This window comes from Hemibagrus wyckioides, linkage group LG17 (assembly GCF_019097595.1).
Source record: "Hemibagrus wyckioides isolate EC202008001 linkage group LG17, SWU_Hwy_1.0, whole genome shotgun sequence".
NCBI classification, from domain to species: domain Eukaryota; kingdom Metazoa; phylum Chordata; class Actinopteri; order Siluriformes; family Bagridae; genus Hemibagrus; species Hemibagrus wyckioides.
In genome coordinates, this window is record NC_080726.1 from 11,674,252 (window position 1) to 11,701,036 (window position 26,785).

The following is a 26,785-nucleotide window of genomic DNA, read 5'->3' on the forward strand; positions in this document are numbered from 1 at the left end:
ATGAAGTGTCTCGAGGAGTGATTTCACAGCAAGGCGTCTGTGTGTAGTCAGGACCTGGAGGCTGAGTGTTGTTACACCCACAGACACTCCGTTGTGTTGTGAGCGGGCGTGGTGTGGACGATAAAGACGCACCGTAACCACACAGCGCGAGACTACTTCCTACACCAGACTAGGAGCCTGACTGTTACTCCTCCTCATTCAGAGGGATCACAACTGGTTTGTTTTGTTTTTTTTCCCCCTCCTGTGTTTGGTGTCGGACAGCGCGCGTCTCCGAGCTCTCTGGACAAACTGCGCGCGCTCTCGCGTCACTCAATGGGCCGGCGGAGTGCGTCGGTGTGCGCGCTCTTCTGCATTCTCCCTAAATGGACCTGCATCATCATCTGATCACACGAGTGTGTGTGTCTGAGTGACTGCTGTTGTGGTCAGGCTTGTTTGGGAGACAGACAGACAGAGAGAGTGAGAGAGAAAGAAAAAAAAAATGAGCGGCGGAGAAATCATCTGCCAGGGCTGGCTGAGAAAATCTCCACCGGAGAAAAAACTTCGAAGATACGTAAGTACGATTATGATGATGTTCTCTCTCTCTCTCTCTCTCTCTCTCTCTCTAAACTTTGCTTAGTTCAAGACTGTAACGAAGATCCTTCGTATTTTCAACTTCTGCTACGTTGACATGGTTATGGTATATTAAGGCATATTAAGTTTTTAAGCGGCTTTATTATGATGCTTTATACCCAGTGGATGTGTATAGTTGGTTCCCAGTGCTAGCAGGTGCGCCCTACTGGCTGCCAGAATCATCTTCCCGGTTCCCTCTGACTCCAGGGGGAAAATAAACAAAAATAAAACAGATGCTTTCCCCTTTATGAATATACAACAACCACTAGATGCGCATTCTGGTTGTAACAGACTGGGTAGTAATCAGGATGTTATCTGTATTTGATTGGAACACTTAACCAAACTGTGTGCACAATAGGCATTAAAGATACCGTGGAGCCACCGTCTGTCTACTAATTCTGTTTGGGACAGCTGTCCATACAACTGTTCCTGTTGAGAAAGCAGTCTGCCTCTCATCTGATAACGTTACAGTAAGGCTTCACATGAGTCATTTGTTGTTTTGTATTAGAAGAAGCAGTCCGCTGCCTCGCATCCCATTCTTGGTGTCTGGACACTAGGGACTAATGGCTTCCATGTTGTCAGAGCAGATAATGGCTAAAAAAAAAACAAAAAAGCAGAAGCTCCAGCTCTTCTAAATACAGCTGTCCATTGTTTATCTACAGGATTGCCTTTAAAAAAAAATCACACCATTCTCCTATCTGACTTTGTCATGATGTCATTTCTTTTTCCTCTTCCTCATTTTCTTCAGTCCTTGTTTTATTTTCATCTCCGACATCCATTTCTTGACATCTTATGAAGATGTACTAGGTCATTTCCTCCTTTCCATGTAAGATTGTGTCTTGTGTGCAGCAACACAGGAACTGCTGATGTCAAAACAAACAGGGCAGCTGCAATCGAGAGGAAATGCGTAGTGTAACGCCATATAACTAAATGCCAGCATTTATTGATTTCTTTTTTTTTTAAACAGTCTTAAAACAGCAAGCAGTGGTGAAGCAAGACATTTGAAAAACCATGAAAATGGCCATCCACTTAGCAAACGACAAGACAAGAATAGTGCGCTGTCAGTTGGCTGCATCAAGAGAACTAATTGTCCAATCTCAAAATTCCATTTAGCAGACAAGATTGCTGTCATCTGACATCGCTGCCATCCTAATGTACCGAGATATTTTAAGCAGCTGTGGACCTCAGTGTTCCGACAATAAAGTGTTTGTGTGACACCTCAGACGTCCTCTTTGTAGGCCAGAAGGTTCACCTGAACCTCAGTTGTGTGTTGCAAATCATATGCAAATACGCAGCACAAACAATTCTGTCAGTTAGGGCCCTGTGGCAACAATTATAAAATAGAGGTGTCTGTTGTCTTGATTAACACGGCTGCTTGTCCAAAATGAGAATACAATGAGCAAGTAATATGTGCAAAAGTAATAAAAATGAAACAAATCAGCAAGAGCCCATTTACATAATGGTCCTGCTAGTTTGTGGTTAATTTTAAACCTAATTTTACTTATTAAACTTGCAGTTAAAATCATGAGTGGAAAAGTGGAAATATGTTTTTTTTTTTTTATTAAATAAAAATGTTCTCCTACAGCAACATGCATAGAACTACTGAGTAGAATATAACCGCATGTGGTTGTAATGTGAATCATTAACAAGTATTTTCACTCAAAATCTTAGCATAAAGTTAGCATGTTACTCATTACCTTGATGGTCAGCTTCAGTAGAATTGTTTATGAGGGTCTGTTCATTGGTGGTCTGCCTATCACTCGCTGGAAAATATTGTAAGAGTTCAATTAAAGTCTAACAATAACTGTCTAATTCAATTCCCTGTGGAAACCATATCATACTCTATAGGTAAAAGAAAGTAGATTATGTGTTAGTGGTGTTCTTGTGCTTCTCTGAGATTTTAAAGAGGTATAGAGAAAGGGAAGGGACAGTGTTGAGTATTTAACAGATTGCCTCATGTTAGACTCATTCTAACCTCAGTGATGGGTGGAAACCTGAAAATAGGTGAGTAATCCTGTGGTATTGCTCATCACTGCTTCTCATGAGGTCTGTGTCCAGGTGCTTTTAAGACAGATCATGTAATAGAGGCTGTTGCTAAAACCTCTGTAGATTGGGTTGTTGAATTTAAGGAGAACATTTGGAGCTTAAAACTTGAAAAAATCATTTCAGATTTAGTCTCACATTTAATAAAGCTTGAGTCACATTTATTAGCTTATGGAGTCATCAACAAATCACAACAAATCCGGATCCAAGTAAATTAAGTCTATTATGATCATTCTACTTATTTGTTACATTATTAATGTATCAGTTATTCAGTTTTATTCAAAATCCTATTTCATAACGTCTTATATTAAACCCCTGTAAAGTGCTTGATTAAAGTTCAGACACATCTTTCAAAATAACATTCATGAATCAGTGAGAACATTACACAAGCCAATATTAGATCTAATCTCACAATTCCAGAAAGCAGCAAAACAAATCCAGTCCAGTCATTTCATGCTGCTGCCAAGCAGGCTTGTTACATTATTAATCATCATCCAGCATGCATAACTGCAAAACATCTCAGTGATAAAACATGGCATGTAGATAATGAACACAGCTGTTCCCTGTGTCTGGCGCTTAAAATTGTTTTCTCTGCCGCCACGCCACAGGCAGCGCCACCTACCACAATGCCTCTAATAAAACGAGAGATCGGAAGTGGAGGGACAGTTCTGGCATTTCCCACAACAGCTCTCCATTTCCTCTTCCTACAACCATTGTCACTTTACCACCCAGCCCTGTCCAGTGTGAAATTAGTTTTCCCTTATTTTACAAAAGCTATAAAAAAAAAAAAAAAACATAGATGAGTAGAATATGATTGGTTTTGAAATATTTATGATGTGCTTAGTAGTTCAGGCACTGTCATTTTTTATTGTTATGGAAAGTTAGTGATGGTGTGCCTCTCTTGTGTCACAGAGTTAGATTTAGTGCTGGGGTAAGGCTCAAGATTTTGCTCTTAAATGCATTCTAGTATAGTGGAGACAGTAAATACTGGCTTCCAGAATACAGTGCAGCTGTGTAATGAAAAGACAGAGACCTGAATCAGCTAGAGCTTTGAGATGGCACTGATGGCAATATTTACATGAAAGTTAAAGATCTGGAAACTGACCTGTTTGAGCAGAGTATACAGATGAGGACATGAGGGAACTGGACAGGCTAAAAGACTAAAGCCCTGCTGCATCTCTCTCTCGCTTTAGGTTGAAGCAAGAAATGAATCCCACTGGCTCTATCAGCAGGTAGATGAATGGGATTGGGTAATGTAGCAAAAATATTAACCAAAGTGATGAAAGAGCTTAAAAACGAGTTACACAATAGAGTAGCATGGAATTCAGGATTATATAAAAAAGTGCAAGCTGTTAATTCTGTAATAAATGCACAGGACAATGGAAGCTAACTAGACCGATCAGCAAAACAGTACTGAATGGATTATAAAGGTGTGTTTGGAGCACAGCTGGGCTGATCTGAACTGAGCTGAGCATATTATTTTAGAACACATTTCAGCATTTACGATAAATCGCCAGCGTGTTTTGTGTAGTAACAGGCAGTGAGAGTGTGTGAGTAGCCTGCAGCAGTAGTGTTAGTTGGTGCCACCCTCACTCCTGGCTGTTTTCACTGACATCACTTCACAAACACCTCTGTTTGCATAATCCGTCCCAGGATTCCAGACTGATCCTATCAAACTAAAGTGAGTGCAAAACATCTTCACGCCTTCATGTTCTCCAACGGTAAGAGAGACCGAGAACTGCACGTGTGCGCATGCCTCTATGTAGTCATGAATATCTTGGATTGTGAGAGTTTTTTCACTGCAGGTATTTTCTTATCCAGAACGTGTGTCTCTGGGTCTGGACGGAGGTCAACAAGTTTTCCCAGACCCAGCACTCATGTTTTGGAGAGGGTCTCTGGGAAGTTCTTACCCCTGCTGGTTAAGACTGAACACCTCCCAGTTCCTGCTTTGACAGACAACATTGCGCCTCACAGATGTTTTCCTTGTTCAGATTCATCAGACAAGCTAAGGATCTGCTGCAGTTCCTGAGACATAACACAGACACAGTGCTGTATCTGAAGGTACCAGATGATAAAACAGAAAATGTAGATTCAGAACATCTCTTCTGAAGATAAATCCAGTTATCTACGCTCCAGTTTGTTGACATGTTCTAGAGCTATAAATAGCCGACCACATGATGTGTCAAAAAATGATGTGAAAATGCAATTGGAATTAATTTATTAGGCTATAAGGAAATAAACTTCCTCAAATTGGGTCTCTAACTTGACCCAGTTTCCCTGACCGCTCTTGAGTCAGGATGTGACCGTAGACATGTTTGATCTTTATATAGCGTGTAGCCTGTCCTTCAGCGCGCCCTGGGGTCGTACCTGTTTGTGCGGCTGCTGAAAGCTAAACTGCAGCGGTAGCAGGCTCCAGACTTCCTCTGGATGGCACCTACAGGAAACACTGTGCCTCAGCTCTCAGGATGGAGGGTAACAAGCAAAATCTTTTTGTGTGCTTTTATTTATACCTTTCTAATTCATTCATGTAGAGCCTTTTTCATTAGTTCCTGTTTATGATTGCTTTGGAACAGAGGAACAGAGCTGGTAGGTCTGGTCTTTTTGGACTCACCTCAGCAAATATACCTCCATTAAGAGGATGGAAACTTGCATTTAGGATATTCAGGCCCTGTCAACACAGATATTTGTGACCTCTTGTCTATGTTGTGGCTTACTGAAAATGCAACCTTTTTAAAAGGATGAGAATTTTTTACATTGTTTGGAGAAAAATGTAGTTATGTTCTGTACATGAAGGCTCTGTATGTCATATCTGAAAAGAGATGTTGGAAAAGACCTAGCTGTAAACATTCTATACAAACACAATTTATACGCAGCCTGTAGTTTTTTCACCTTACTGTCAGTCCGCACGTTGGAATCGTTGTGTTGGTTTTTTGTTTTTTCCACATTTCGTGTGCTCTACTGCTCAATTTGCATGCTGTTAATGATATTGTCAAGGTGTTTGGTGGCAGTTTATAATTTATCATCACTCAGCAGGTTTGAGACTTTTTAAATTGATTTTGTGTTTTCGTGTATAGAGATTTCAGATCCATGTCAGATGTTTTTGAAAACAGGATTTTTGTTAAAATGGAGGTGTAAAAGCTACGTTTTTAAAAATGTATGTGTGTATATATTCATATAGTGCATCAGTCAGTATATTCAGGTTTTGTAGATTTGGGTCAGGTTGATGCCTTGATAATCTTTACAGCATCTAAAGCAAAAAAAAAACGTATCTGAAAAATGTATGTATTCATAGTAACTCATTAACAAATGTGTGGCATTAATTCATCACATAGGCAAGCTTTCACTCTTCTACTTCCAGATTATGCTGACTAATCTTGGTCTCACTGAGCTGTAATAAGCATCCTAGGAATTTCTGTAATTTCAAGTCACAAACTTGTGCCAGACTGGTAATAAAAATGGGTTGTGCCGCTATAAATGGCCCAAATAAATTTAATTATTCAGAGCACACTGTTGTTTGTTACATGTTTCACTATGCTAAGCTCATGACACTCATTTAAATTGGGTCATGACTTCAGGTGCCCTTAACTCTTTGCACAGTCTGTCAGAATCTATCAGTGGAAGATGTTTAAGGGGATATCCTCTAACTGCCCCAACCCATTCTTCCTTCCCAATAGCTTTAATTAATAATTTTTTTTGTTTGTATTAATCTTTTTTAGATGATATTCAAATCTTTAAACAAATTGCTGATATCAAGCTAGGAGCTTAAGATTCTTAGGATCTGAGCCCATGCTTCCATGGAAATTTTTCAGAGTCATAGTAGGAGGGTGAGGAGTACAGAGTTACTTGGAAGTAGTCATGTAGGAATTATGTAGGTATTTTTTTTTCTCTAGCCATGCAATCATTGCTTCTGTGGAATTGTTTGTCTGGAAAACACTTCTAGGAAAACCGAGTGTGAAACGATGTCAAAATATCCAGTAAATGCTTTTGAATTTGAACTGCGCATGAGCAGGTATCGATGATGTTAATGATGAGCACAGGACCTTTTTGCTTGTTTTGACAGCTGACGACTTTATTGCAGGTGATGTCATCTTGCACCATGGTACTGCAGGCCCAGATGTGTGTGTGTGTGTGTGTGAGAGAGAGAGAGAGAGAGAGAGAGAGAGCACATATGTGTGTCTGAGTGACATATGACTGGGGTCACATGGTGGACAGATTGTTAAGCAGGAGGGTCTTGATTAAAAGTGCTCCATGCGGCTCGTGCATGATGAGAGGGAGAGATGTTCGTGTAGCTCCATCATTTGTCGATCCTCATGTCCAACACAAAGCCCTGTCTTCCTGCAGGCAGTTGTCACAGGCTGGTGTGAAATATAGCCTTCCCAAGCAAATGACTTCAGCTCAGTGAGAGCTTTAAAAGGGTGTGAACAATCTCGGAATGGAATGCATTTGGAGTATACTTATCATAACCAGTCTCTCAGGAATGGAGCAAAACAGACTAAATCAACAAAATAAAGATGTTGATCATAAATATCCATCTCTCTCTCTCTCTCTCCTACCTACCTACAAATGTTTTATACCATTACCATATTATATAGGCTTGAACCTTACTTTGCACAAGCTTATTATATAAATAAGGTCAAACTTTACAGAGTTCACCATCAAAACACTTTGCAAGAAGTACAAAGAAGTACAAGATGATTGCAGATTACCTTGCAATAAAAAGAGCAAGTAGTTTTGTTTATTAGATTACATAAGGCTTAAGGTGGTTCCTTTTAACCATTCTAACTAAAATAAAATCTTCAGCATTGATCTAAGAAAATTTGTAAATTTACCCATTCACTAAATTGTCATATGGGTTTGCTGACAATGTTTTTTGGCATTTTGGTCTTAAATGAGTCAAATGGTTGAAGGTAACAAGGTCTAGTTTTGTAAAATTATCAAATACACTATAGTACTAGTTCTGTTTCGCTGCTCTTGTAATGTTTTAACATGTAGACATAGGTGCACATGCTGAGACTACTCATGCAGTCATTCAAAGACTGATGGAGCATTAACTGGTTATTTGCACCTACTCACTGAGTCTACACTCATTTTCTAATGATGGGGATTCCTGGTGGTTATTCATTGTTCATTGCACCAGAGTTACATACATAACTAGTGTTAACAAGCATTTAACATGTCATTTATACTAATGGTATGAGGATATTTACTGACACAACTAAATATACATTATAGGGTGTGAACAATCTCGGGATAGATATTGAGCTTGGACAGGCTCAACATTGTTAATATGTTGTATATCTGAAACGTGCACATAGATTGTGTCTTTTCCTGTGTTTGTCATTTATCTTTTGTTTACGTGCACATTTGTATATTTAATATCACGAGTAGCATCCCAATAATGACATTCACAGAGAAATCTTGAAAATCTTTTACAAGAATTTCACTACAATCCGATGCTTTATTATACACACGTGGACTAAATGCGTCTGTTGAACCACAATTCAATTCAAAAGCAGTGTCTGATTTTCATTAGTCAAATTTCAGTACATTTTTATTTATTATTACTTTTCTCAGTTTCAAGTTATTTCAGTGACCATTGTGGGTTTCTCTTTCTTTAATGGAAGGGTACCAAACAATTTTGTCCACATGTGTAGGTTACAATGGTTTTTTTTTTTTTTAAACAAGATCACTTTTGTAATGCTTGGTGAAGCATTGGAGCTTAAATTATTAAGTTATTAAAAACTTAAATTATTAAATTATTAATAGATTACAGTTGAATATATGTTCAGATGAAATATTCAGGTATGTGGCACTCAAACAAGCAAATTAAATGGATCTTCCAACCAATCAGGATCCAACTCCAGTGCACTAGTGTTCAGGGGTTTCAACCTTGGCAACATGTGTATTTACATTTGCTCATTTGGTTGACAATTTTATTCAGAACAACTTATATTTTGTTAAATTGTGAGAACATGGTAGAATTGATCAGATGAGGCTTCCTCAAAATCCCAACAGGTGCAGCTTGACAGGACTTGAAACTGAACTCATGATGTTCTGATCAGTCTCTGAATGCCTTAACCACCAAGCTACTATTTTTCCATTATACTTTAGTGACGTAGCACTGCGAGAGAACAATTGCTTGTAAAGGCTTTAAATTTGTAGCCTTGCCTAATCTGTTATGTACAAATACTTCTCTTTTCTAATGCCTACGTCAAAGCAGAAGCGTCATCGAATTTCCTAAGTCAGCCTTTCGTTTAGAACTCCAGCTATTTGTCATTCAGTAAAAACTGCTTACAGAACGTGTTTCTAAATTTTATGGAATGCTATGATGCTATCTTTAGCATACATATCTGTCATAGGATATCGTTTTCATTATCAAAATAACTAAAAGCATACATCCAGTCAATATAATAAAGCTTTTTTGGGATTAAGAGAATTGGCTCTGGAATTGTGCAACACTTACTCTATCATCTGGAGAATCCCAATGATTCCTGGAACCACAGGAGCAAAATTGTTCACGCTTTCTTGGTGGGAGGGATGTATACTCTTCCTCTCGTGTCAACCACAGAGACACTAGCCAATCATGGGTTTCTGTGAGCTCATGTATGCAGAAGAGGGCAGATAGCACTTTTCTCGGCGCATGTTCTGCTGCCCTGCGATTCAAAATAAACAACAGTTTGAAAAGATGCTGGTGGCTCTATAACAGCATGCCCAGTGTGTTTTATTCATCTTATATTGCAGCATGTTGCAAACAATTCAAATGTTGTCTTAAGCCTTTGTAATTACACTTACTGTTGATAGTCAGTATTACATGTCTACTCTTATGTGTGAGATATTGCTTAAGTACATCTTGAAGTTACTCTTGAAGTGACAAAAATTCAATTAACCAAGAAACTGGAAAGCGCACCTCTTTCTTTTACCTGGTGGCAAATTTGAACAGATTTACATTTGACTGGTAGATAGTGCTGATATTGGATATGCTAGTATTGGTAGATATGCTGATACACTCCTTCCTGAAATGCCTAAATTAATGTTAAATAAAGAAAGCTTCAAAGTCTTTAGTATAGAAATAACAACATATTAGACTGAGGATATTAATATAAAGCTGTCATTTGTCTTGTAGCTGGTTGTACCATCAGAGCTGCTGGCATAAAATAAAAGAACCAACACTTTCTGACCAATCAGAGTCAAGAAATAAACTCCTTTAATGTATTCCGTATCGTATCTATTGAAAGCAGAAAGTGTAAAATGAACATAGAACGGAGATGTGCTCAAAAACTGTTTAGCTCTCTGTCAGATTGATAGCACGGTTAAAGTCAGAATTAGTGACATTCACTCCCAGTGCCACATTGATTTCAGTGTGTCGGTGGCACAAAAACCCGTTGCAGCACAGATGGCAGGGAACATAGGAAGCAGCACAAAGAGTTCTGATTAACCAGAATGCCTTGCTGTCACTCATAGCACTAGCTCGAGCAGCTTTTTTGAATGAAGGCTAGCATGCATTCAGAGACGCACTTTTCTTTCTGCCTAGAAGTGGCTGCTTACAAAATAGGTCTGATTGCACAAACTTTCAGTAAACAGGAACAGGATTGGCATTTCGCATGTGTCCTCTCTCTCTCTTTCTTTATCTCTCTCTCTCTTTATCTCTCTCTCTCACTCTCTCTTCAGTCTCCATTTGCTGTCTTTGCTTATCTTAAACTGGGCCCTGCAATTTCATACAACAAACTCCAGGGTAAAGTTACTTCATGTTCACTGGAATTGCATACGTCATACAAGCATCAGGCTGATAGCTGGGCATCACTATGACACCCTCGTCATGTGAAGCCAGTCCAGCATGGGAGAACATGTCTAATCCTGTGTGTGAGAGTGTGTGTGTAAATGAGTGTGCTGTGGGTGGTTAGCTCTTTACCATCATGTCAAACATGACACAGCTGCTGGTCTTCTCGTAGCTCTGTTTTGACTATTGGGAAAGCCGAGCAGTCTAATGCGAGTTGCAGAGGGACTCTACTGCATCCGCCCTGCAGAACCTCTCCAGCTCTGTTCCCTCCACCGCTCTGTTTAATCTCTCCTCCTGTTTATTTCCTGGGCTATGTGGGATGGAACGCTGCCATTACCAACCAGAGGCTCTGGATCTCTTCAAGGAAAAAGCAAGATTACACATGAGAGCTGTAAAAAGAATGGATGAAGCTAATTTGTTGGCCCACTATTTGCTGGAGTGGTAATGCTGCAAGGGGTGTTAATTCATTGGAAATGGTTGTGTATTTGTGTGGGATACTGTGACGATGGGAATACATGAGGATTTTTGATCAAATGGAGTAACTTTTGTGGAAATGTGTTTTTGATGTTTTTTGTTTTGACATAAAACTTGAAGATGTTTTATTTGAAGAAACTAAAAGAATTGAGATAACATTTAAGGTTAAGTGTAGCCTGCAGGATAGTATGGTGTGTGTGTGTGTGTGTGTGAGACATAAAGCACATCTATTAATGGCCATCTGCTCATCCATACATAAACTATATCAGTCTGGACTATATATAAACTTTTTGCCATCTTTAGCCTGTACACACTCACAACGTACACAGTTTATTTTAACCTCCTGATGAAATCAGCAAAATACTGCTAAGGAACAATATTTTACTCCAGAAATGACTTTTATAGTGCTTGATGTCACTAATTCTTTAATTTATTTATTTTTGCATTTATTAAGAATTTTGTGTGTCTTAAGGTTATTTATTTTACACATCATTTGTGCCAGAGTTTTGTTTTGCTCAATAAGTTTCAATATTCCACTTAAGTGACATCTAATGCTGATTATTTGGCAATTATCAGTAACAGATTGTTGGTATATGGGATCATTCTTTATATTAAGGTCCCTTCATATTGCTGTCATTATATGACATTAGTTGGGGACACATTAGGGAAAGAGAGGGTCAGCAAAGGATTAAGGGACAGGTTGAGATGAAATGAGTATTTCACACAGCCAAATATCTCATGTGCTGTCTCTTTCCATGTTTACAAATGATAATAGTATGTATTGTGTGATTAGATAATAGTTCAGCCACCATTCAGGCGTAATCTCTGGCATGTTGCCAGGCTAATTAAGTAGCAGGCTAAGTTGCTATTTGGTAGCTTATTGTTGCATGATGACTGATAGCCTGTCCTGGGGCTGGTGGAGGCACACGCACCTCATTTACTACCATGATAATGGTGTATTGAAACAAAACACACAAGAAGAGCTGCCTGGAAGAATTTCATGGAGCCTTATTGTAATCTGCCTTCCTCTTTTCTTTTCTTTTTTTTTTTTTGGCTTGGCCTTAGTCTATACTAGTAACATTGGTAGTAAGAGTGCCATTGACATAGCCGTTTTTTTTTTTATGGCTAAACATTGTGTCTGTTACTTCTAAAGGTCACTCTGGAACCAACAAAGCGAAAGGGAAAAGTCTCTATTAAACAGTAATGATTGGGTGAATAAAGGCTTGACCTGGTCACTGATGACACAACAGGCATTAACCTATTCAGTGAGTACGTTTACTCACCAGGTGGCAAGTCGCTTGTGCACCTTGTATTTTCTCTCTTGTGGGTGTGGGTGTTGATGGCTAGCATTGTTGCCTATGGGTGTGTGCTGTCTGGCTGTTTTTTTCTGATATTACACGGTAGAAGCCAAAAATTGTACACTATACTGTAAAATGTGTACACATGGATGTGTTACCTTTATTTAAATGGATTTTCCACTGTAGTTAAACCCATAAAAAACATGAGATTGTGGTTTTTTGTTCTATTTCTGAGCGTGAAATGCAGTTGAGCGCAGATTAAATACAGGTAGGAGCTGAGAGAGTAGAGGTTTTCAGTTGGTCCGAGAAATTCCCTGGAGCCATTGTTTGGATTTGTCGCTTTGTAACACCATACCTACTTTGCATACATTTGAGAAAATCTGTGTGGCGCTCTAAGTCGCACACTTACATAGAAAACGAACGGTTGCCTGTCAATCTTTATTAGCTTTTTGTTTCATTGATCTTAATGTTGAGGCAAAACTTAATGTTATGGGGTTTTTTTTCCCCCTTTAAAATTGTAGTCAGAAGTCAACATTGGTGCATGGCTGAAACTTCGCGAACAAGCAGAGAACTGAAATAACAATTTCATTGTTATTTTTTTTTCTTCCAATTTAGCCTAACAGAGTGTTTAAAGCTGAATTAGCTAGGGGCATTTTGTGTTGAATGATTATTCAAACATTTCCAAGGCACCGTTCGAATAATATTTGAATATTATATCTGCTATCCAAGCACCCAAAATACAAGGCACAAATCCCTTTAACCGCTGTCATGTGTGAATGCACAATATGCTATATAGTATTAGTTGTATAGTTTGTTACGAAGTAGAATGCATTTTCTACAGCCGAGCCAGTCAGATATGAGATAGCGTCTCAGTTTGTGCAATACAGAGGAAAAATGATTGTGTCTTGCTGTACAGTGATGTGTTAGCAGTAATATAGATAGCCTTGATACGTTGATGAGGGTGGCCCTATGTGGGGTTTTTTTTTTGTAGTTGTAGTTGTTGTCTTAAAGAGAAATCCAGAAAAATAACCTGTTTGCTGAATATCCTCCAGACTAATCCTTAATGACACTGCACACCAATTACAATTTAAACAAATAGCAAAAGCACATAACCTACATACCTTCTCACTAGACAGCCACATACCTTCTCACTAGACAGCCACATACCTTCTCACTAGACACACTCCAGTTATTAAATAAAATAAAAATAAATAAAAAAATCACTGTACTTGCCTGTGTAACAATACAAATGTTTCTTTCTCTGAAATACAATTCTTCTTTTTTAATATTTAGGTCTGTCATAAATAAAAAAAAAAGAGCTCCATCAGAAATTCACAATTCAAAATTCATAATATTTTCTTTTTTGGATGAACTTTACATTCTAAAAAGGACTTTTTTTCGTCAGTTGCACGTTTGATGTTCAAAACCAGTACTACATGAGATGTTCAGGTTGGTCAGTAATGTGTCTCTAGACTAATGAGGCAAATCCAAGTACGTTCAAAGCACCCAGACAGCACAGTGAGGCCTAACCAACATCCAGGCATTATAATAGGACAGGTAGACAAATAGGAGGGGTCTGGACACTCGGCTTAATGTTGGCTTGCAATTGTGTTTGCTCAGCTGTGTGTGTGTGTGTGTGTGTGTGTGTGTGTGTGAGAGAGAGAGAGTGTGTGTGCGTGTGTGTGTTTTTGTTTGTATCAGGTAGGCAGTAAGTACAGCCTGAATCAAGTTCCTCCTCTCGAGAGTGGTTACACACACCCGAGCTCTGTGAAGTCACGGCTGTAAGACACGCACAGGGCCTGTTTGGTTAGCTTGTTTGCTCAATATGCGTGCAAAAACATGCTGGCTGATGCCTATCTTCTTTTCCCCCTTTACAATGCTGCGGTTCTCTCAGAAGTTATAACTGCCACGGTCTAATTCATGCCAAATGAAGGTGAAAGGTGAACGTTTTTATTATTATTTTAGCTTCTCTACTCCACGAATGAATAGAAACCCTAGTGTCTGTCTAAGCCGGGATCTATTTTACATGTTTGCAATTATTGTTGAGGAATGTAAAGCGCCACTTTAACTAAGTGCTGTATAAATTGGATTTATGATGCTGACAATGATGATCATCATCATATTATTGTTTAATTATAGAGTTTTGTCTGGTCTCTAAATTTGCAGTAGTGTTTCTGAAACTTGGCAAACACAGACACGCAGTGATCAAAAACTTGTCAAACATGCTGAAGTAACGTTAGCAACTTGTTGCGTTCTGCCAGGACCCACAAGCCTCTTGTAGTTATGGTAACATTCACACTAATTACCACTTCTCCCATGCACATCCGTTAGGTTTAGATTACATGAAACGTTCAAATAAATGAAGATTCTTTTAACAGTGTGTGAATGTTTAGGCTACATATAAAGAACTTGATCTCAATGAATACATGTAGACTGACAAAAAAGCCTGTACATACAGACGCTAAAAGGAAACCATCTTTATGAAGACGTGTACAACAATTATATTCTGTACAGTAATGTTCGGTGCCATGTTTGGGTTTGCAGTCAAGCTGCTCTGTATTCAGTTCTCCTTTTTAGGCTTGAAAGAGGTTCTCCTTTTGTTTGTATCTCTTCCAATATCGTGACTTCTAGAAATAGGACATAAGAGTAAAAAGCCTTTGACCAGATAAAGGAGAAGTTTTACATCTATTTTAAGAAACTGACTCCTGTAAAACATTTTCCTTTGTCTTCATATGATTTTGTTCTATAAATACTGTAGATGTTGCAGTCACCCATTTTTATAGTCCATTTCTTAGCTAGATTTAACCTTGGAATACAACATTTCGACAAATATAACCACTTTCTGGCGTTCTCTTTAATGAACAAAACTGACTTTGCTGCTATGTGTTTTTTTTGTTGTTGTTCTAAGCACTATGGGAATAAATTGGCTTGAACTTTGTTATTCATATGAAAGCTAAGTTGGAGATCAGTTAGCATTATGGTATTCTATTTCTGGTCAAAGGCAGTCCAACTTTATTTGTATGAAAAGCTTATCTAAGAAATGGCACAAAGCAGAAGGGTTGAGAAAGAAATTCTTGAATACTATGGCTGCTACTGACAGTCAATTTTGAAATTATGATAACATTGTCAGGCTAAACCTCATACACTGAACCCATCAGTCACAATTCTTATTCTGTATTGCCATAACAATATATATATATTATATGGCTTTGCTAAACTCACAGTAAATGCTAAACTACTAAGCTCACCATGAATGCCCAGTAGTAGTGTTGCTCTAAAACTAGAGCAAATTCAAGTAGATATCCTTAAATATCCTGAGCATCTGTACCACTGAGAATAAAAAATGAATTTATATATATATATATATATATATATATATATATATATATATATATTAATATGCTGTAGCTGACAACTAAATCTTTCCTACCATCTGTGCAACATTGCTTCCTAAAATGTAGTCCATGGCATATTGCCTGAAAAATTATGTGATTTTGTTGTTCATTTCTGTCATTAATTAATTAAATGAAATGAGTCCAAAAGAACAACTCGCACTGGCAGTTTTTCTTAACTGGTTTCATGGTCCAAGGTTGGCTTCAGCTGATAGTTTGTCTGTTATTCAAGTATTGCTTTAAAGCTAGGATTCAGCATAGTCATCCTGCATGTTCTGTCTCTTTAAGGATTATGGAACTTTTTTGCTGTAGAAGTGAGATTTTTTTTTGCTGTAGAAGGGACTTTCAAATGGATCATGTTTAGAGAAAGAATTTAAAAATGACAACTGGGATTATTACTTATACTTGTGATGCACAGGAAGTGCTCCTCTTGTCGAATGTTGAACACATTTAGAGTCAAAGACACAGAAATGGCCTATAAATTAAAAAACATACAAGTTCATTATGCGTGTTATGAATTTGTAAGCGTGATTATAGCTGGAATTAGTTCATTAGTCAGTGATTGTTACCTTGACAGACGCTGAGTGACACTGAGAGACGCTGCATCCTCTCATCGGGTTTCTCAGTTCCCGTGGGCGGCAAACTTAGCCAAGGACAATTTGGAGGGAATGGGAGAAGTACTTAAAGCTTCTTTTCAGACTTCAATCTTCTCTCTGGCAGGTCAAATTTGATAGATGGACCTGGAATGAGGAGGAGGATTAACTTGTTTTTTGTCCAATTTGTTGATTCAGAGCTCATGAGAACTTTAAGAGAGGGGAATAAAAGCACACTTTTGGAGCTTAGTTTTTTTTTTTTTTATCTCAAATTTTTCCCATGGTGAATTGGGTGGTAAAACTGGGTCTTCAAATCCAGTTCTATGAGCCAATGGCTTTGAATTATTCTTAGAAAATATGCTGAGTGTTTTTGCTTAGATTCAGTACAGCAGGAACAAGTTATTCTAGGTCATGGTGACCTTCTCTGCTGAACTGGGCAATGATTCAACTCTCATTAAGTCATGTTCTGTAGGTGAGAGCACCACATATTATTGCAATGAGAGACAGAACAGTGAAAAGATTGCCTCTATACACTCTTCCTGCCCCTACCTCTTTCTGTGACTGTGTTTCATTTTCTTGGGTGATGAAGATATAGATCAAATCGGGACCAGTTGTGTGTTTGTGGTCTAAAGCTGTGTGTGTGTGTGTGTGTGTGTATGTACGCCAGAAAAGGACAGAATTGTCTGTTTGTAGTGTACACAGTGTGGCAGTTTAGAGGGGGAGTGGATGTAGCAGGAGACGCTTTCCGAGGTGGGGTTTCCAGCATTACCACAGCAGCCACACCAAAAAACACAAACAAGGATTTACTACAGAAGTGCTTAAATAACAATGCAAACATAAAGTCTGTTTTAATTGTTAGTCAAATAATGTCATGCTATACATTTTGATTTAGTCCACTATAATTGGTCACAAGTTTAACACAATGGATTTTTTAAAGTGTATCCTGTTAAACAGTTAATAATGTGATGTAATTGACTATGCAGTTTACAAGGCTACTTAACCTTCTATGCATAACATATAAGCAACAAAATGGAGTGCGTTATTACAGGAAAATGACAACTGGGTGATGTGCTGTGTATGTGTAAGATGACAGCATATATGCCAATACCGCATGTGAAAAAGGGGTTTTATTTATCTTATACCACAATAGTTACTGTCATCCAAAAAATGTCAGTTAATGTCATGTCATTCCTTTTAATAGTTCTGAGTTACATTTAGTGATGTGGTGCAAAACACGATCCTGATATTGCATATGTTACACATTTATAAACAGTCATTCCCTCACCAGCTGTCTCTCTCTTGATGTGCCTCTCTCCTGAAGACTTTCATGTGGCGGAAACCTACTGACTGATACCAAGGGCTGACACTGGACACTGGAGACTCCTTGATAAAAATCTCTCAACAGAATGCTTCGACTCACTCATTTTCTTTTTCTTTTTTAAATAACATTGCTGATTAATAATCTATTTCTTATTAGATCATGTAGAGTGTGTTTGTTTCAAGTGCTTGCAAATGAGACAAAAATAGATAATGATCTAGAAATTATAATGTATTAGAATGTGCACATTATTAATTATTCCTGGCTTCCAAACAGTTCTGCCTTTAGGCTTCACCTGCTCTTTAATTACTGAGAGCAGTTTAGCTGGCAGTTCTGCTGCTGTGTTATAGGGAGCTGTGGCAGGATTTTGTCCGCATTCCACCGTGATAAACTGGTGCTCTACCGACTACGTGTGCACCTTCCAGTATGCCGCTAATTCATTATCATTTGGCCAGAAAATGAAATGAGAAACAACCCAGCAGACTGCTGCAGGAAAACACAGATGCTGTTACTTAGTGGTCTGGTCTGTCTTAATGGCAAATGCTGCTACAGTTTATCCTCAAAATGTTTATAATCAGTAGAGACAGCTATATTTAAACCAGCAGTAAGGCTGTTTAAAATTTGAGAACGTACATAATGGATTGTTTTGTTAAGAAAATGTGTCAGAGGGGTTCGGGGGTGAATATGATTGTTTTAGCTCCCTTTAAGAAGTTTTGTTTTTTTCTCACAGTAAAGCACAGTCTGGTAAAATTGTTCACACTGAATATTCTCCGCACTGCTCTGCAGACTGTGTTAATTTATGTTACGAACCCGAGCTCGGGTTACCGTCTGTGTGGAGTTTCACATGTTCACCCTGTGTGTATGTGGGATTCCAACATCTTCTCTGGTTTCCTCAAACCACCCAAAACATGCTGGTAAGCTGATTGACTTCTCTAAATTGCCCTAGGTGTAAAGAAGTGTGTGAATGTCTACAGGATGTGTGGTTATTTGAATTGACCAGCATCCCACACATAATAGAAGATGGTTGGGTCTGTAACGTAGCCTCCTCTAAGGGAAGCGATCAGATCAGGATTTGTTAATATAACAGAATCTGGATAGAAATATCAGTAGATCTCAGCACTTGTTCTTGTTATTCCTCAGCTATTCCATCCTTGTTGCTGGGACTCATTGAAAAACAGGCATACTGTGATGGTAGGGCTAGGAGAAGGGTGTGAGAACAGCGTTTTAAATGGAGGTCAACAGCAGGCTTGAGAAAACACAGGATGTGCAGTGGGATCCGTGTTTCCGCTTCCTGCTGGACAGTGGGACTGAACGGAGGAAAGGGAAGAGAGGGGGTGGGGGGCTGGGTGTTTTAGTGGAAAGAGTGTCCTTGGTTCCCTGCTTTGGTGCCGGAGGTGGTGGTGTCTCTCTCTCTCTATTTCTCTCTCACTCTCTCTCTCTCTGTGTGTGTGTGTGTGTGTGTTGATGGAGCCTGGGGCCTGCAGGATCCTGTGTCAGCAGGAGTGTTGTGGAGAGAGAAAGAGGCTGGACGGAAGTGGATTGCTGGCTGTGGGCCAGGCAGCGTCTCTCCATCATCTAGCTGTCTCTCCCTCCCTCCTCTGCACAAAACATTCCTTTCTCTGAGCCTCTGTAAGATGTGACTTCCAACATCAAGCATTTCAAACATTCAAATATTTTAGTCAAATATTTAATGGCTTTTTTTAATAGTCACTGTTTAATAGAGCAGTCTTATTGGAAGATGTGTTTGTCCAAAGGCTCTAAAAATGGTCTCTTTTTTTTTAACTGAAGCGTAACTGATATGTGTGTACCATGTTGGTTTGTTAGAAATATTTTTCCAGGTATTCAACTGTACGTTACTGTACATGGTTAGGGCTATATGTTTGTTCGTTTGTTTATTTACACTGGATCCTCCACTACTATATTCATTATCTCAAACATTATTATTGTAAACACGATCTCATTGGTTGTATGTCAAACTATAGCCTTGCAGGTGTGTTTGCCAGAGACGCAGTTGTCATGGTAGTTGTGTGTGTGTGTGTGTGTGTGTGTGTTTGCATATGTGCATCTGTGTGTGTATATTTGTAGTGTGTGTAGCTCCTCCTCAGCTGTATATGAACAGGAAACAATATGGGGGAGTAACACCTGTCTCAGATAAGCCACACAAACATAGACACACTTAAACACTTTCCTTAGAACCTAATCTAGGTTTCTATCAGTAAGATCTGTACACTAACTGAACAACTCTGTTTATGGTTCACTTTCACATCATTTAAAACTTTAATATTCTTTTCTTTATAAAAGTACATTTTTAAAAAGTAAAATTTCAGACTCTGATGCTTTCTGCAGCATGTTTTATATAATATTATTCAATGTGATTATGTATCCCAAAATGATGGTTAAAATCTATTAGTTTTTAATGATTTATTGTTGTAAAATATTTAATAAATGAAATATCTAATATAATTATCTTTGTGATGCACTGGCATCACATCCTGTGTGTATTTCCATCCCGACAGCCAGTGATACAGGGATAGTCTGTGTCCATAATCCATCTAATGTGATTTACTGAAGCATGAACTAAAGCTGTTACTGAGGATGGATGAATGAAATAATACATTCTGGCTGGATTTCTAAATTTGTTGTATTTCTGAGCACTGCAAATCTCAGAGACTCTAAAGAGAAAAAAAAAGAAAAGAGAAGTGTGGGATGTTTTTGTTTGTTTATTAAATAAGGTTAAGTACTTTTAGATTGTACATGGAAGATTCTAGCAAGGTGGCGCTATGACTTTACTCTTTACTCACTGATCTGTTGTTTTGATATTCCTCAGGCCTGGAAGAAGCGCTGGTTTATCCTACGCAGTGGGCGCATGAGTGGAGACCCAGATGTTCTGGAGTACTACAAAAATGACCATGCCAAAAAGCCCATACGCATCATTGATCTACACTGCTGTGAGCAGGTCGACGCAGGACTCACTTTCAAGCGTAAAGAGTTCCAGGACAGTTTTGTATTTGATATCAAAACAGCCGAACGAACCTTCTACCTAGTGGCAGAGACGGAAGACGAGATGAACCGCTGGGTTCGTTCCATCTGCCAGCTATGCGGATTCAATCAGTCTGAAGACAACCACGGTGAGTAAACCTTGTCTGTGAACAATATTAGGTTTACGGGGTCGATTCGAGGGTCTAATAAAAAGTACCATTATCACCAATTTCTGAAACAATCTGCTATGGCTTAAAGGAATATTCAAATTTACACAATTTTCCATTCACACCAAGCATAGTCAATCAACCAAAACATGTTGGTGTCTACAGTTTATTTCACTATTATTGCACAGAAAGTAGGGGGGAGGTATAGCTAACAAGTAACGGTAATCATTCATGTGAGCTGACATCCAAATCTTCACAACACTGAAGATGTAATTAAAGAAGCAATGATGGATTTGATTCTGTATGTCAATGTACTTCCAGTTGAAATAGTATGTCAAGGAGAGAGCATTTCCAAAGTGTCTGAGATACGCCACACCGATATTTCACAGAATCTAAATATATTCATCAGTAGCTTAGCAAACCGGCTAAATAATGCAGCCTGCAGTTTAAAGAGAATTTTTGTGCCTCCTGAGTGACACCACAGAAATGATTCACCTCATGTACTGGGAGATTGCAAGACATCATTGATGACATTGATTGCCAAAATTGCCCGTGTTCCCAGGGTGTGAGGGATGATGTTCGTCTCTCCCTTTGTCAATCAGAGCGACAGTGAGCAATAATTGACATCTGTGAGCTCATCTATGTGGAATGAATGCATCCTTTTTTTTCTTTCATCCTTTGCTATGTCCTTTGTCAAGGCTGTTTGTCATCCACCTGCTCGCATACCAAATGACTATTGAGATCATTTTTCACTGTCCAAAAAATAATGCTTAACAAATGAAATTGCTTCTGTAAATCAGCCGAACTTTATTTTTGGACAATACTGATCATGGTGTTGTCAACGTTGCCTCTCAGAATTAGACAGGATGAGTAAAGAATCGTATTGCATGGACAACTAACTTGACATGAAGAAGGTAACTCAGTAACAAACATGAAGAAGGTAACTCAGTGCTATGCAAAATAGAAGGAGGAATTATGACTTGTACAGAGCATAATACACTCAGACTATTACATCATCGCTTTGGTTATGACTAGACCATTTCTCTTTCATGTATCATAAGGTCTGGAATGAAATGTGCACAGGCTAGGACAAAGCAGGAATTTTTTTTTTAGTCATTACAATGACATCTTATCTAGTCATGTCTCAGCATCCTGTCTTTCTGTTTCGGTCATATGTGCAATTGCATCAAACTGCAGCTTTATTTCAATATTTTTCGCAAATGAATTATTGTATTCTGCTTGTATTTATTACTCCATCAGTTACTGGTCATGAACAATCTCAAGAACAATGGACACAAGGCAGGTATACACCCTGAATGGTACACCAGTACAGAAACCAAGTACCTGGTCTTGTGAGACACTACTATATTGATATTGGTACAACAATTAAAGTAACTCTTAACATTTGTTAAGGTGTTCTGCTTTTGTGTATGGGTGATATGAGAAATTTTCACAATACACAATAGATTATGAGTATATTTATTGTAGCTCAGGTTTTTCTAACAAGGCAACGACAAAACAGCCAGCCATATAATAACCGTGCAAAAATAAATAAATAATTTTAGCATCCAATCCATCAGGTTCTCTAGGGTTCTTTGGACAGTTAAGGATTCTTAGCTTGAGATGCTACTCTGAATAGGAAATGCTCTGTGTAATGTACAGAAAAACATTCAAAGAGCAGTTCTTACTAGTTTTCTAGTGTATACAACAAACACTAATGGAATTATTAAAGTACCTACAGCTGATATATTGAATTGTTAGTGAGACAATATCGACAAATTGGCCAGAAATTCTTTGGATTCTTTTCATCTTTTAACAATAAAGCTTTGTACATATTTTACTGTTCTTCATTTAAACAGGTTGTTGTATTAAAATATCAGTAGAAATTTATGCAGGGGCAATTCCCTTGCCAGACACTTATGCTAATGATCTCTCAGAATTGATGAAAAAGTCTGATAGCATACATTGGAAGGCAACATGATATGATGATTTGTTGCTATCTTTTCCCCCCAATGCGTCTCATCCTTGTTATTTGAGAAAGTTGGGCTGGATCAACCCTGCCAAATGGATGCAGCGTCTGAAAGGTTTATTGATTTTTTTTTCTTCTCTCTTTTTGTTTTGTTAAAGAAAGGTAGTGATTGCTCTGCATCATGGCCAGTACAAAAGCAGTGTGTATATGGGAGTATTTAATTCTGCCTCTGGGAGCCATAAAGGGAACTTTATGTTGGTGTATTGTGACCCTTACATGTTTTAGTCTGATCTCTCAGATGTGTAACAACCACTATGTAACTTAATGGACATCATGAGTGGTTTTCGTGTTATAGTGTTTGGAGATTTTTCTGGTGTGGCATTAAATACAGCATGAAACACAGTATATAAGAAACACAACCCATCACATTTAAGTGGTATTGTTTTCCACTCTGATTTTGTTAGATGATTATTTCTGTTTTAAGACCCTCTGTTTCCTTCTGGTCTTGCATTAAGGTTTTTTCTTTCCAGAATATTAATGATTCATGCAGCAGTTAGTTCTAGTCACGTGAGCTGATTGGTTGAAAACCCTTTAAATATGTTTTTTTTTCTCAAATTAAGTTTGAGAAAACTTAACTCTATGATGAATGACTGTACAATAAAAGGATGCATACGTATTAGTCCTGTATCCTACTTTACATACACTACCGGTCAAAAGTTTGGACACATCTTCTAATTCCATGGTCTTTCCTGATGTTTATTTCTTTCTACATTGTAAAACAATGCTGAAGACGGCCCGAAATACACAATAATCTCGTCTGAACAGTTGATATTGAGCTATGTCTGCTACTGATGCTCTGTAAAGCCTTCATAACGGCTCTAATCTGAGGTGCTGTTAATTGGTGATTTCTGAGGCTGGTAACTAAATGAACTTCTCCTCTGCAGCAGAGGTAAGTTTTGGTCTTGCTTTACTGGGATGGTCTTCATGTGAGCCAGTTTCATCATGGTGCTTGATGGGTTTTGCAAATGCACTTGACAATACTGTTCTCGCAAGAACTATTCCAGAACACCTGACCTTCGTGTCTTAAAATAACAACTGACTGTCGTTTTTTGTCATTACATTTGGATTACTTAAGTCCATGTGTGTTATTTCATAGTTTTGAAATCTCCAGTATTGTTCTAGAATGTAGAAAATAAATCCCTAAACAAAAAACATTGAATTAAAAGGTGTGTCCAAACTTTTGACTGGTAGTATATGTCAGATGAGGGAGAAACATATTTACTGTAATTATAATAATCATAATTAAAAAAAAACAATAGCCCTGCTGTAATTACATTTCATTTCAGGGATGGGCATGTTACAGCATGAAGCATTTTTAACTGTCTCTCTTGATGGCCCAAACAAGTTTATCATTGTCACTTTTCGTACATTTAATTAACTTTTCCTTTGCAAGTGCAACGCCTGACACAAAGCTGTTCAGCATTTACAAGATGATACTGTGATGAAACAGGTGGAGCTTACCTGAAACCTACCATGGGTCTGTAAAATATTTCACAGTATACAGAGGCTCACAAAGTGAACATTAAAATCATACAATATATTGTTTTTACAATAACAGTGTTTCTACTTGTGGTGAAATTATTTATTTTGGCAGAAGATATACAAAAAAAACGTGTATCAGTAACGTTCAAGCGAGTGAGAGCATGAGCATGTTTCATGTTTATGATAAATCCACATTTTTCTACACACACCTTTAAAAATGCTATATTATCTAATGGTTTTAGATAATTAGTTATTAAAAATGTTAGTTATTTATTATTTGGTTTCTATTTAATGTGAATACTGGCACGTATTTCTAACAATATTTCAAAAGCATTATAATGAGAACTTGTAATGTGATCACACATAAATCATGCGCAGACCCTCAAGTGAAGTGTAGATGCATTTCTTAACTGTTTTTAACAGCGCATTTTAATCGAAGCACAAAATTTGTATTCAAATCTCCTTACTGTCATTTTCATGTCTTTGCCTAAAGGGAGAGCTGCTGCACAAAGTAGATCGTCAGAAGCCAGAACATGAGACGTATATTATGGCTGTGAATCATTCTGACAAGCCACTGTAAAGCCACAGGAGCCAGGTGTGATGTGTGTTTTAAGCATCACAGGTGCAGCGGTGTTGTCTTTCACCTTTCGTCAGTTTGGTGAAGTCATTTTAGCTCGGCATTGTGCAGTGGTCGGTTAAACCCCTTCTTATAAATTGACGTAACACATTGGTTCAAGATAGTTAAGATGCAATTATTTGAGTGGGTGGATAATTAGAATATACACTAATTAGGATTGTATAATAAAGTTCGTAATAGTACAAAGTCATGGGAGAGGACTGTTGTTGCATTTACAAAGAAAGGTCATGTTGATGAATATGGGGCAAACATGACACTGCATAGTGCTTGTGATCAAATTCAGTCAAAACTCGATCACTGTGTTTATGCTACTTGTTGCAATTCTTGACTAATGTGACTAATTAACTAATTATGTCCGTTTGAAAATATTAAGGCAGGCAGGATTAGAAAAGTAATTTGTAATATCTTCTCTTATCTTCTCTTTCTCTTAATATTTACACTAGTGATGCTGGAAAAATATGCAGTGGAAAACACAGTCAGTGAATTTCATCTTGTTTAATCATATTAGGTTTAATCTCACAGCCAAAATACTGTATGTACTGTCATTTATTTATATTTTTCAGCTTTTACAGGTATATAGTTTTTTAAATGATTTGTTTTTGCTTGACTGTACATTTCATGACATGGTTTGAAGAAACCGTTAACAGACCATCTCTCCCCCCTACACACACACACACACACACACACAAACACACTTATATCCACACTACCCCTCTGCACTCATTCTAACACACACATGCCGCCCCTGCTGCAACTTTAAACTCTTCTAAATGACCTCTCTTCACAAGATGCTGCTCCTCTGATCTGAGAGTTCTTGTACGAGCTAGAGCTATGGCCTCCTCCAGAGAATAAAACACACATGCACACCAGGATTGCAATATAGATCAGAGCAGATCTCTCTCTCTCTCTCGCTTTTTTCTCGGCCAAATGCCATTGCTGACCTCTTAAATTCCCCCCAGCTAGTATCAAGTTGTCAACTGCTCTACACTCTTTGAGAAATAGGACAGACCAGCTCACCTCTGAGTGACTGAGTGCTCTACAGTAGGCTTTAAAAGTATCATGTACTGATTTTATGTCATCAGCACATTGATGGGGCTTTGACAAATATCTTTTCTACAAGAAAATACATAATTAACATGTATCTAAGTGATGATTTATTGTTGCACAGCTAAAGAAAAAGCGAGTTTCAGTTTCATTCATTGATGTATACTTACATATGTGACAAACAGATAACTGTTGACATCATTCATCATATAGTAAAACATTACTATAATAAAATAAAAATGCTGATGTTTCACGAGTTACTTCAAGTAAAATTCTGCAATAAAAGTACATTAGAAATATTAATGAAATTCCTTTAGAAAACTACAAGATTAATGTTATTTTTAACATGTACTGGCTATTAGCATCAAAATAAATGTTTTTATTTGCCAGGTTGTACAAGGAATTATTTTTGATGCAGCAGAATGTAGAGATGTAATATAATTATTACTACAACAATAGTAAGTGTTATTGTGCACTTACTGCAGGTGTTCACGCAATTGCAGTTTAATTTTAATGGTGTATTAAAGTGATTTGTGCTGCCTGTCAGAGGGGAAGGGATGTGGAAAAAGTTTTTATTTAGACAGATTGTAGCCTGGGGGAAGAAACTGTGGAGGTGTGGACTGCTACGGGATTTCAGGGCTCTTATTCTTATTCTGAGTTTCTGCTGTGAAAGGCATCGCAGCTGAAGAAAGTGTGTGGAGTAAGCTATGATTTTCCCAGTATACTCCTAGCATTATCTAAGTTTGCTCGTTTGCTATCTAATTGAACAGTCCAATTTTCTTCCTAAACCCTAAGCAAGCTTTGGTAACATGCTGCAAGTCCAAAAGAGCAAAGTTAGCTGTCAGTTAGAACAATGTTAACCGGTGGTGGCCAGTCAGTAGGCTTGTGTAGTACATTGTACTGTCATGTAGCATGAGAATAGTTTGAAAAGATGCAGGGTCTG

General features: G+C 38.0%; 1 protein-coding gene across 1 annotated transcript in view; it reads left to right on the forward strand.

The window, feature by feature from the left end:
• gab2 (GRB2-associated binding protein 2) overlaps positions 1-26,785 on the forward strand; it is a 45,643-nt gene continuing 18,858 nt past the window's right edge. Inside the window, exons 1-2 of the mRNA XM_058413762.1 lie at positions 1-550; positions 20,332-20,632. Coding sequence (XP_058269745.1) covers positions 479-550; positions 20,332-20,632 — 373 coding nt within the window. The 5' untranslated portion in view covers positions 1-478. The remainder of the gene's footprint in view (positions 551-20,331; positions 20,633-26,785) is intronic.